Source organism: Neoarius graeffei, chromosome 2, assembly GCF_027579695.1.
Source record: "Neoarius graeffei isolate fNeoGra1 chromosome 2, fNeoGra1.pri, whole genome shotgun sequence".
Classification (NCBI taxonomy): domain Eukaryota; kingdom Metazoa; phylum Chordata; class Actinopteri; order Siluriformes; family Ariidae; genus Neoarius; species Neoarius graeffei.
In genome coordinates this window covers 20,249,826-20,263,086 of record NC_083570.1, presented here as the reverse complement: position 1 = coordinate 20,263,086, position 13,261 = coordinate 20,249,826, and the positions used below count along the sequence as shown (strand labels likewise).

Here is a 13,261-nt window from a genome sequence, read left to right as displayed (position 1 = left end):
TAGAAGGATAAAGCGGCTAGAGATAATGAGATGAGATGAGAATGTTACTTTTCAAAGGGGGTGCACTCATTTACGCTGAGCACTGTATGTGTACCTTTTTAGGGCCATAAAGATACATGTATTATCCCAAGCAGTAAAAGGGTACAAATAAGTACCTTAGTGCCCCAGTGACAAGCCATTGTAATCCTAAAGGTACAATAATGTACTTTATTTTCTGAGAGTATAGGCTAGGTGGATCTATTACCTCCTTGTGGTTTCCTTGTGATTACCTCATTGTGCTTTCACTTTACGAATGTCTTTTTCAGGAAGTAGTTCATGGACTTGCTTGACTGAGAAGACTGGTTGAAGATTAATTGAAAAATGGGAACTCGACGGTAAAGTTTACAATAAGGTGTAGCTCTTAAAACCCTTAGGTCAAATACAGTTCATACAATGTTTTATAGGCACTCATTATAAAACTGCAATCAGTAGGCTAGTCTCAACCTGTTAGCCTCATAACATTCTGACACAAGGTGGAAGGTTCTAGCAAGTTCTAAGGAATGATGTCAATTTTTGCTTAATTTTCTTCACCATATGAGTTATAAAAACTGATCTGATCAACTGAAATATGTCAGATGTGGGATGTCAAAACAGTGAGTCACAAATGCAAGAGTTAGACCTGGGTTTACCGAATGAAACTTAAACACTTGATTTACACGAATGCCTGTGGGGCTTTTTACTCATGCCAACTTTTGTTCATGATGTTGTATGGCTTATTTTTTGGCAGTTCATACTTCAGCTGTTAAAAGTAAACAAAAGGAAAACCCTAGCTTGGATGTAATCCAGTTAAAGTAGTGATTTTTAAGCAACATAGTCTGAGAAAAATAGACAAAAAGCACGGTCTCATCATGATCTGTGAGGAAAGTTCTAGAATGCGAGTTAACTTGCTAGCTAGCAACACAAACCAGTTTATTCTGGTTTAGTGAGCATGATCTGTGAAGATTGCTAACTTGGTAGTATGCTAGTTAACCAACATAGATGAGTTTATTGATGGTTAGTTCTGGTTTTAAAATGTTATGTAAAAAAGAAATAATATTTCAAATATTATACATTTTCTGGATTAAATATTTGCTCTCGGATCTCATTTTAATTCCAGAATGCTAGAATTGAAGAGGCTGATGAGAACAGAACATGTTTCCTACATCAAAGGGGAAGTTTCATTTTGCTCATACCAGATTTCAAGAACATGTGTTCTTGATTCACTTTTGGCTGCCTTTCACATTACATTCTTAATGTTTTCAAATGTCGAAGAGCTTTTTAATTCAGATGAGATCTTTAAAAATATTATGACTTTGCTAAATGGCAAAAAGTATGTTGAGGCTAAAGTTGTTTGTGCATGGCAGCTGAAACATGTTAAATTTGATCACAAAGGTAAAATCGACTTTTATGGCACTATTCAAGACCATTTCCCTTTGTATCATCGCCTCGTACGTGCTGAAATGACCTGTGACCAGAAATTCTCAAATGATAGTCCCATCTACGATGAAATACTCAGGTAAGTCTATGAGCAACTTTAAAACAATAATCATGGTCATTATAAGTAATAAATGTACAGTACTGTGCAAAAGTCTTAGGCACATGTAAAGAAATGCTGTCGGCCAAAAATGGCTTAAAAATAATGAAGTGAAATATTTCAACATAAAAAAAAATACTATAAACAGCAGTAAGCCATAATAAATGAAACAAAGTTAATATTTGGTGTGAGACACCCCTTTGCTTAAAAAAAAAGTAGTTCCAGGTAGAGTGAGTGCAGTTTTATAAAGAAATGAGCTGTCGGTTTTACTGAGCATCTTAAAGAACCAGCCACAGTTCTTCTGGACACTTTGACTGTCACAATTACGTGACATTAATTTGGCACCAAAACCCAGTAACCTTCATTATGTTTTCTTTTTTAACCTGAAAAGTGCTCTCTTATGGAATATGCAGCTCAAATACAAACTTTTTTGTAACATTAAATTTTGTGCTGAAAAACGAATGTTTTAAATTCGAAAATGCTTTTGTATTGACTCGATGATGTAGAAATAATAAAATAAAAATCTATAACAAGGCGGCATGGTGGTGTAGTGGTTAGCGCTGTTGCCTCACAGCAAGAAGGTTCGGGTTCAAGCCCCGTGGCCGAAGAAGGCCTTTCTGTGCAGAGTTTGCGTGTTCTCCCCGTGTCCGCGTGGGTTTCCTTCGGGTGCTCCGGTTTCCCCCACAGTCCAAAGACATGCAGGTTAGGTTAACTGGTAACTCTAAATTGACCGTAGGTGTGAATGTGAGTGTGAATGGTTGTCTGTGTCTATGTGTCAGCCCTGTGATGACCTGGTGACTTGTCCAGGGTGTACCCTGCCTTTCGCCCGTAGTCAGCTGGGATAGGCTCCAGCTTGCCTGCGACCCTGTAGAACAGGATAAAGCGGCTAGAGATAATGAGATGAGATGAAATCTATAACAAAGTTTGTATGAAAAAAATAGGGTGCCTAAGAATTTGCACAGTACTCTATATATAAGTTCTAATGGAGAGAATTCATTTTCAGTCATCGAGCATACTTTAACCACTCATTAATATGTACAGTGGTGCTTGAAAGTTTGTGAACCCTTTAGAATTTTCTATATTTCTGCATTAATATGACCTAAAACATCATCAAATTTTCACACAAGTCCTAAAAGTAGATAAAGAGAACCCAGTTAAACAAATGAGACAAAAGTATTATACTTGGTAATTTAAATATATTATACTTGGTCCTTGTACAGCAATAACTGCAACTAAATGTTTCTGGTAACTATTGATCAGTCCTGCAAACCAGCTTGGAGGAATTTTAGCCCATTCCTCCATACAGAACAGCTTCAGCTCTGGGATGTTGGTGGGTTTCCTCACATGAACTGCTCGCTTCAGGTATTCCACAACATTTCGTTTGGATTAAGGTCAGGACTTTGACTTGGCCACTCCAAAACTTTAACTTTATTCTTCTTTAACCATTCTTTGGTAGAATGACTTGTGTGCTTAGGGTCGTTATATTGCTGCATGACCCACCTTCTCTTGAGATTCAGTTCATGGACAGATATGCTGATATTTTCCTTTAGAATTTGCTGGTATAATTCAGAATTCATTGTTCCATTAATGATGGCAAGCCGTCCTGACCCAGATGCAGCAAAACAGGCCCAAACCATGATACTACCACCACCATGTTACACAGATGGGATAAGGTTCTTATGCTGGAATGCAGTGTTTTCCTTTTTCCAAATATAACACTTCTCATTTAAACAAAAAGGTTCTATTTTGGTCTCATCCATCCACAAAACATTTTTCCAATAGCCTTCTAGCTTGTCCATGTGATCTTTAGCAAACTGCAGAAGAGCAGCAATGTTCTTTTTGGAGAGCAGTGGCTTTCTCCTTGCAACCCTGCCATGCACACCATTGTTGTTCAGTGTTCTCCTGATGGTGGACTCATGAACATTAATATTAGCCAATGTGAGAGAGGCTTTCAGTTGCTTAGAAGTTACCCTGGGATCCTTTGTGACCTCGCCGACGATTACATGCCTTGCTCTTGGAGTGATCTTTGTTGTTCGACCACTCCTGGGGAGGATAACAATGGTCTTGAATTTCCTCCAATTATACACAATCTGTCTGACTGCAGATTGGTGGGATCCAAACTCTTTAAAGATGGTTTTGTAACCTTTTCCAGCCTGATGAGCATCAACAACGCCTTTTCTGAGGTCCTCAGAAATCTCCTTTGTTCGTGCCATGATACACTTCCACAAACGTGTTGTGAAGATCAGACTTTGATAGATCCCTGTTCTTTAAATAAAACAGGGTGCCCACTCACATCTGATTGTCATCCCATTGATCGAAAACACCTGACTCTAATTTCACCTTCAAATTAACTGCTAATCCTAGAGGTTCACATACTTTTGCCACTCACAGATATGCAATATTGGATTATTTTCCTCAATAAATAAATGACCAAGTATAACAGTTTTGTCTCATTCATTTAACTGGGTTCTCTTTATCTACTTTTAGGACTTGTGTGAAAATCTGATGATGTTTTAGGTCATATTTATGCAGAAATATAGAAATTTCTAAAGGGTTCACAAACTTTCAAGCACCACTGTAAGAAGCATGATTACTCTTCTTTAGATTTTGTGTTATGGCCATTCTCTGTGTAATGCACTGTTTGTCTTGGCAGCATTTTTAATACATTTGGCTATATAAAGGCTTTGGGACATCCAGCAGATCCAACTCTTCTTCTTGGGTTCTGTTTGACTAATGAACCACCGCTTCATGTTAAAGATAAGAAGAAAAGGTAACTGTGCAAATGTACAGAGCAAAACTGAAGTTTAAACCTGAAAATGATTTGTTTATCCTTGTGGTATTCTGTGTCCCTTGAATAATGTATAATTTATTTATCTATCTTTTAGGACATTTAAGCTTCAATTTTTGCTGCTTGGGAAAGAAGGTCACATGACTATGTGTTTCAGATTGCATGAAAACCAATGGATATTTTATGACAATGACAAATCAAAGCCTTCTTTCCAGCTTTTTCCCTTTAATCTGATTAAAGACTATATCATTTGTTTGGCTGGATATGTCAACATAACCCAGGCACAGGAATATAAACTTGGTAAGAGTTGCTTTTTTAATCTCAATTTGAGTGTGTGATCTATTTTACCTTTCTTAACCACCAATGGAAATGAATGGTAATCACCTCACTACATTCTAGAACACACACACACACACACACACACACACACACACACACACACACACACACACACACACACACACTGAGGTCTGACCACAAAGACATGAAGTGATGTATGACACCATATTTGCAGTAAATTCTGCTCTCATATCGCCATCATTCCCTTCTTCTTCTCATATCTTACACTGTATGAAGCTATTTGCGTAACAGCTACAGCTAATCCACCAAAGCTGGTGATAGGTTGCTATCATCATCACCGTATTGACTCTACTTCCATTGTGCTTGTATTTTTCATACAATTCTACTGTGGTTGTCAGGTGCACTGCCTGATTCACAAAAATGCTCATTTTAGTCATGGATTGCAGGATAGCAGCAAATGTCCATCCATACTAAAAGTGTGTGGGGGGTCCTAATATTTTTAAGGCCTTTCTGAAAGGGGTAAGATGGCCTTTATTGCAAATAATGTATGACACATCACTTCATGAATTGCACACATCATGCATGTAACACAAGAAGCTAAATGAGTGTTTTTCATTGCCACGGCTGGTTGTCATGTATGATATTTCACCTACTTCTGTATCCTGTAATCTCCTCAGTATACACTAACTTGCTTTCTTTGTTTCACTCTGTAGGCATTCCTGAAACTGGAGAAGGAACAGGAGCAAGTCCTTTCTATTCAGATTCAAGGAGTTTCCCCTTGAATTCAGGACAGTTCGTGGAAGATGTGGAAATGGAAGATCTGTCCTCTTACCCTATAGCCGTTCCTGAGACTGGAGAAGGACTGGGACCAAAGCCTTTCTAGCTAATTAACTCAACATGATAAATTCTTTATTTTAAATGAAACTGATTGATTACTGACAATGAGCTACAGTTTGGCAGGGCAGCACTTTAATTTTACGTTTTGTTATTTTAGTTTGTTATTTTCTTAGTTTCCATCGATTAAGTGGGAAGGACCCCAGGTCCGACCTCCAAATGCTGGAGGGCTTGGACTTTCCCTTTATGTTGATTTTATGATTTGCTGCCATTTGTCTCTACTTGTATCTATATAACTTTTATTTCAATAAAATTTATGAATTTCCTGGTAACTTATGGGCTCCATTTTGTGCAGTATCTTACAAACCATGTAAATGTGTTGAGTGATGTCAAATTCCTGCTTTTGAATCATTGAAATGTTCAATTTGTTCAGTGTGTTGAGTGCAGGATGTTTAGTCATTCTTCCTCTGTTGTTAGTAGTAGCTTTATTTGTGACAAGTGTGCATTAGTTGGGTGGCACGGTAGTGCAGTGGTTAGCATTGCCGCCTCACAACAAGAAGGTTCTGGGTTCAAGCCCAGTGGCCAACAGGGGCTTTTCTGTGTGGAGTTTGCATGTTCTCCCCATGTCTGCATGAATTTACTCTGGGTGCTCTGGTTTCCCCCACAGTCCAAAGACATGCAGGTTACGTTAACGGGCTACTCTAAATTGTCCATATGCATGAATGGTTGTTTCCCAAGCCCAGAAATGGGAGTGTATGAATGGGAGTGTTATGGCAGGAAGGGCCTCTGCCGTGAAACCCCCCTCCCACACCTTGAATTAATATGTCAATCACTAGCATTGACCTGGCAACAGTGCTGAACAAGGGAGAAGAAGATGATGATCTCTGGCAGAAAATTTTACAGTATTAAAGGTGAGCATCCAGATGGTAGAGCAGATTAGTGAGAGCAGCATATTTTCGGGAGGACAAAGTCTGGGTGCCTTTGGTAGAAACACTTAATCCTCAACTTCAGAGGTGAGAATGGGTGACAACTCTGCGGCAGGATAGCAAACACAAAGTTAACACTAAGGATTGCCCAAAAGACCACCACTCCTTTCTGCATTAAACAGGTTTGCTGAGAAGTCTGTTGAAAGAGCTTTGGTTCATCCATCCATCCATTATCTGTAACCGCTTATCCTGTACAGGGTCGTGGGCAAGCTGGAGCCTATCCCAGTTGACTATGGGCAAGAGACAGGGTACACCCTGGACAAGTCACCAGGTCATTGCAGGGTTGACACAGAGACAAACAGCTGTTCACATTCACAGTCAATTAAAAGCCACCAATTAGCCTAACCTGTATGTCTTTGGACTGTGGGGGAAACTGGAGCACCTGGAGGAAACCCACACAGACACGGGGAGAACATGCAAACTCCACACAGAAAGGCCCTCGTCTACCACTGGGCTCGAACTCAGAACCTTCTTGCTGTGAGGCAACAGTGCTAACCACTACACCACCATGCCACCAGCTTTGGTTCAAGGAAAATCTATTTTATGGCATGTGAAATGAACTAAGCCTTTAGGGGCATCAGCAGTTTTAGTTAGGTGTATGCTAGGAGCTAGGGCACCAGACATAGCAAAGGTCCTAGAAAAGCATAGGTTTTTGAAACTAGTTCTTCACTTAGGAGCTGATGAATATACCTTCATCAGTCAGAGGTTACTAAGAGTAATTTTGAAAACTTGTGTCAATTAGGGAAGGTGATGTGAAGGCTAATGCAGAGGGCAGAGCCTTCTCTTACAAAGCCCCATGGTTATGAAACCACTTTCCAAGTAGTGCTCAGCACTCAGGCACAATCTCAGTATTTAAGTCTAGGCTGAAAATGTATTTGTTTAGTCAAGCTTTTTGTTAATAGTTTTTTATTAGGTAAAGGAGCAGATCTGGAAGGTTCTCAGGCATCGAGTGTTTTGCTATCACCCATCCCCTCCACAACCCCACTCGCATGCATTTATTCAGGTTTGTTGACTGTCCACTTTTTTTGTTACCTTCTGTTTCTCCCTTTTAACTCAGCTGTCATAGGTAGTCTTGCTGGTGTCCTTGCTTGCACTCATTGCAAAATGTAAACTGTTCTTAACCATTATGTGACAATGAGCATATTTAACATTTTCTCTCTCTCTCTCTCTCTCTCTCTCTCTCTCTCTCTGTCGAGATACACATGCCATTCATGATATACCAGTGAGGCTGACCTCTGCTGCTGTCTGGACCTGCCTAATCCATTCTGATGCCCCATTTCTGGTTGAGGATTTCACTACATCGCTTCTGGTGCCTTTAGGGGCATCAACAGCTTTAGTTAGGTGTATGTCAGGAGCTAGGGCACCAGACATAGCATGTAATCTTAGGGTCCTAGAAAAGCATAGGTTTTTGAAGCTAGTTATTCATTTAGGAGCTGATGAATATGCCTTCATCAGTGAGAAATTACTAAGAGTAACTTTGAAAACTTGTGTAAATTAGAGAAGGTGATGTAAAGGCTAATGCAGGGGGCAGAGCCTTCTCTTACAAAGTCCCACAGTTATGGAACAGATTTCCAAGTAGTGTTCAGTACTCAGACATAGTCTCAGTATTTAAGTATAAGCTGAAAACATTATTTTTTAGTCAAGCCTTTTGATAATACCTTTTTATTAGGTAAAGGAACAGATATGGAAGGTTCTCGGGCATCAAGTGTTCTGGTACCGGTAAACTGGGATGATTGGATGCTGTCACCCATCCCTCCCACCCCCATTCTCATGCATTCACTCAGGTTTGTTGACTGGCCATTTTTATTTATTTATTTATTTATTTATTTATTTTTACCTTCTGGCTCTCCCTTATAGTTCTGCTGCCATAGTTAGTCTCGCCGGAGTCCTTGCTTGCACTCAGCACACAATGTATTCCGTTCTTAACCTTTACGTGACAACGAGCATATTTAACAATCTCTCTCTCGATACACATGCCATTCCTGAGATACTAGTGATGCTGACCTCACCTGCTCTCAGGACCTGCCTGATTCATCCTGATGCCCCATTTCTGGTTGATGTTCTCATCACATCGCTCCTGTGGAGGATGGCCCCGTATGTACCGTACAGCCCCTAATCCATCCCGATACCCCATTTCTGGTTGAGGTTCTCATCATATCTCTCCAGTGGAGGATGGCACCATATATACAGCCCCTGCTACATCCTGATGCCCCACTTCTGGTTAAGGTTCTCATCACATCACTCTTGTGGAGGATGGTCCCGTATGTATAGCCCCGAATCCATCCCGATGCCCCATTTCTGGTTGAGGTTCTCATCATATCTCTCCAGTGGAGGATGGCCCTGTATATATGGCCCCTGCTACATCCTGATGCCCCACTTCTGCTTAAGGTTCTCATTACATCACTCTTGTGGAGGATAGTCCCGTATATACAGCCCCGAATCCATCCCAATGCCCCATTTCGGATTGAGGTTCTCATCATATCTCTCCAGTGGAGGATGGCCCTGTATATACAGCCCCTGCTCCATCCTGGTTAAGGTTCTCGTCACTTCGCTCCTGTGGAGGATGGCCCTGGTCCTGTGATGGTCCTGTGTTTGGACAGCTTAAAAATATACTTAGAAGATGGCTTACTGCAATTAATACAAACAGTTGTAGGTGCAATGGGCTTACCAAATCAGTCTCATCAAATCAGTCTCATTAATTAATCATTAATTAATGTATCTAATAGTTTACAACTAAACTATTAAAATCAATCAAATCAGTCTCATGTAAAAAGGGATCAGTCTCATAAATTCATTAAACCAGTCTCATAAATTCATTAATCAGTCTCATAAATTCATTAGTCATTAATTCCAGTATCTAATAGTTTATAGCTAACTATTAAAATCAATCAAATAACTTGGTGGTGATGTTACTATAGTTTGGTGATTATTGTAGCTCTAATGTAATACATTTACTCTAGGTCTATAGCATTCATATCACAAAATGGGTGAAGGCAATTAGAGTTCTTTTCTTGATAGAGGTTGGCACTTCAGTGAATATTGTAACAATAAACAGGACACAGTTTATTCCAAAGATACCATTTATTGAAATAGCTGACATGAATTAGTGAACTCATACTGATCAGATATAGCAACAGTAGCAGCCAAGGAATAATTCAATATAAATGATACAATAAATACTAGTGCATCTCAAAAAATTAGAATATTGTGAAAAAGTTCAATATTTTCCATCAGTTATTTAAGAAAGTGAAAATGTTATATATTATAGACTTATTACACATAAACTAAAATCTATCAAGCATTTTTCTGTTTTAATCAGTATGGCATACAGTACAAAAACATAAAAAAAAACCCATCTCAAAATATTAGAATATTTCATTTCGAGTTTGAGTTAAACAGTATGAACACAGTGTATCTCTCGGTCTAGTTCAGTACACACAACCACAATCATGGGGAAGACTGCTGACTTGATTGTTGTCCAGAAGATGATCACTGATGCCCTCCACAAGGAGGGTAAGCCACAAAAGGTCACTGCTGAAAAGGGTGGCTGGAAAAGGTGCACAAGCAACAGGGATGGCCGCAGTCATGAGAGGATTGTCAAGAAAAGTTGATTCAAGAACTTGGGAGAGCTTCACAAGGAGTGGACTGAGGCTGGTGTCAGTGTATCAAGACCCATCACGAACAGACATCTTCAAAAAAGGGGATACAACTTTTGCATTCCTAATATCAAGCTACTCCTGAGCCAGAGACAATGTCAGAAGTGTCTTATCTGGGCTAAGGAGAGAAAGAAATGGACTGTTGCTCAGTGGTCCAAAGTCCTCTTTTCAGATGAAAGTACATTTTGCATTTAATTTGGAAATCATGGTTCTAGAGTCTGGAGGAAGAGTGGAGAGGCACAGAATCCAAGGTGTTTGAAGCCCAGTGTGAAGTTTCCACAGTCTGTGATGATTTGGGGTGCCATGTCATCTGCTGGTGTTGGTCCACTGTATTTTATCAAGTCCAAAGTCAACACAGCCATCTACCAGGAGATTTTAGAGCACTTCATGCTTCCATTTGCTGACGAGCTTTTTGGAGATGTTGAGTTCCTTTTCCAGCAGGACTTAGCACCTACCCACAGTGCCAAAACTACTACCAAATGGTTTGCTGACCATGATATTACTGTGTTTGATTGGCCAGCCAACTTGCCTGACCTGAACCCCATAGATAATCTATGGGGTATTGTCAAGAGGAAGATGAGAAACACCCGACCCAAAAATACAGATACGCCACTATCAAAGGCAACCTGGGCTTCAATAAGAAGGCCACTATCAAAGCAACCTGGGTTTCAATAACACCTCAGCAGTGCCACAGACTGATCACCTCCATGACACACTGCATTGATACAGTAATTCATGGTAAAGGAGTCCAAACCAAGTATTTGAGTGTATAAATGAATATACTTTTCAGAAGTTGGACATTTCTTTATTGTAAATCCTTTTTTTGATTGATCTTAGGGAATATTCTAATAATTTGAGATACTGGATTTCTGATTTTCATGAGCTATAAGCCATAATCATCAAAATTAAAACAAAAAAAGGCTTTAAATATTTCACTGTACATGTAATGAATATAGAATATATGAAAGTTTACCTTTTTGAATTAAATTGTGAAAAAAAAGGAACTTTTTCATGGTATTCTAATTTTTTGAGATGCACTAGTATATACATATAAGAATCAGTAGTGTATGATAATTAAGGCACTAATGGTGATCAGAAGTAATAAGCTATAGTCAGTGTTACAGTGTAGGGGTGAGTGGATGTTAAAATGAGAGGGAAAATCAAATGGTTATGTGTGAGTGTGTGTGTATGGAATGCGAATGGAATGCACGAGCTGTGCTAGGCTGCGCCTACAAGGAGAGCGCGGGAAAAATGAACAAAGGGCTCTGTGGTTTAAACGAGCCTCGGTTAAAAAGAGAGAAAGGGAGAGAGAGCATGCACAATCTAGCTAAACACAGATAGTAAACAAAGTAAATCAACAACACGTGGTCTAAGACTGAAGATGTGAATCAAAATGCATACATTTAAATTAGACCCCGAAGCCGTTTGTTTTCAGGATAATGGCTGGCTGATGAAATTATTGGCTGGCTAGCTGACTCAGCCAAAACCTTAATGGCTGCTGCAGCCACCAAAATGTTTATGGCTACAAATGGCTGATACTGTTTCTTCATGCCTATGGTCTACGTTCAATTGATTATAAGATGCAGTGTACTGGTTACACAGATACATAGGCTATTTCCACAACACAGTTTGGTTAAAAAACTGATTGTACTACAACAAATGGTGTATTTATGATAGCATTTATTGATTATAAGTTATTTATTTATTACATTTATTTATTATAAGTACTTAGATGTATTATTATTCTCTCTCTCTCTCTCTCTCTCTCTCTCACACACACACACACACACACACACACACACACACACACACACACACACACACACACGGGTCATTTAACGTGAAATCATATTTACCACAGGTCCCCTGGTCTCTTACTTCATTGTAAATATAAATCTAGCAAGATTGTAGTTCAATGCTAATAATAAGCTAATCTGGATTGTTTGAGGAAGGCATCTAGCTATCTACTCTCACTAGCAATGACCAGTGAAGGACTGGCAGCTATCTTACTACGATGAAAGTAGAGTGGTGGAGTACATTTTTTTATCAATCTCGAAGTATGTGAAACAAACAAACAAAAAAACAAACAAACAAACAAACAAAAAATACCTTTACACTTTCCCTCAGCAGCGGCAAAGAATGCAGCCATCTCGTCGATATCGGAGTCGATTGATGCTCTGGGTGGGTTCCCGGGTTCCCCAGTGTATCGTGGTAACGGTGTGAGGGGCGGGAAGCCAGACAGGTAGTCACAACGGCAAGCTTGTGGTGGCTCTCTGTGCTGTGATATCAGTTCTAAATCTCTACAGTGTATGCCTATACGTCTCTATTGTGTTACTACTAGTGTGTATAGTTGATCATGTTTGTGTCACTTTTCTTGTAGCTCATGATGTGGATAAACCCATTATTTGATGTACACAATTCTTAGTGGCTCAGCCAAATTTTATTAGATAGCGGCTCAAATTGGCTTACAAAATTATTGGCTGGCGGCGGCTCAAATTCTAAATGGCGGTTTTAGCGGCGCCTGGCGGCGGCTTCGGGGTCTAATTTAAATCATAAATGAATTCAAATAGGCAACACTATTCACATTAACTAGCTACAAGTAAAAACTAACAAATTTTGCCCAGATGCCAGCCTTACTCGCTAGCGATTGGAAGTGTGCCTTCTCCAAAGATAGCGCGGCACGCAGATTCAGGAAGAAGACGGTATTGGAAGTGCCTTCTGTTATCTGGGATAGCGTGGGGCGCAGATCCTGGAGAGAAGACGGTTTTGCTCCTTCCGCAGCTTGTCAGCTGGAGACCCTCGACGTCTCGTCAGGCGCCCGATGATCTAGAAGGAATCTTGGTTATAATTTCATCAACGTTGGAAAAAAAGGGGAAGAGGGATCCGGTCACCTTTCCTCTTTGAAGTACTGCGTAGGCTGCAGTAACTAACCGGTTTGGTTATCGCTGCAACTCCACGAAGGTCAAGCACATTGAACTTTGGCTAAAGTCTGGTATCAATAGCTGGTTCTTTGTTCTCTGTCCTTCTGTAGCGCCAAATGCATCGGCTTTTCTTTCACACATGGAAACCACCGCTAGCAGATCCACGGCCAGAGAGGACGAAATTTCGTTTCCCTCGCTGATTTAAAGCAGTCGTGACGTCACTG

General features: G+C 39.9%; 1 protein-coding gene across 1 annotated transcript; it reads left to right on the top strand.

Annotated features, from left to right (window-relative positions):
• Window positions 1-293: 293 nt before the first annotated feature.
• LOC132872278 (uncharacterized) lies at window positions 294-5,806 on the top strand. The gene is made up of 5 exons (XM_060907015.1): window positions 294-374; window positions 1,136-1,534; window positions 4,206-4,322; window positions 4,438-4,640; window positions 5,354-5,806. The coding sequence occupies exons 1-5, from the start codon at window positions 361-363 to the stop codon at window positions 5,521-5,523; spliced, it is 903 nt and encodes a 300-aa protein (XP_060762998.1). The 5' UTR covers window positions 294-360; the 3' UTR covers window positions 5,524-5,806.
• Window positions 5,807-13,261: the final 7,455 nt, after the last annotated feature.

Excerpts from the sequence above, each read along its gene's own strand:
- LOC132872278 (XM_060907015.1), top strand. Across the intron at positions 1,535-4,205 it reads ATCTACGATGAAATACTCAG|CATTTTTAATACATTTGGCT; the intron begins GTAAGTCTATGA and ends TTGTCTTGGCAG. Across the intron at positions 4,641-5,353 it reads GGCACAGGAATATAAACTTG|GCATTCCTGAAACTGGAGAA; the intron begins GTAAGAGTTGCT and ends TTCACTCTGTAG.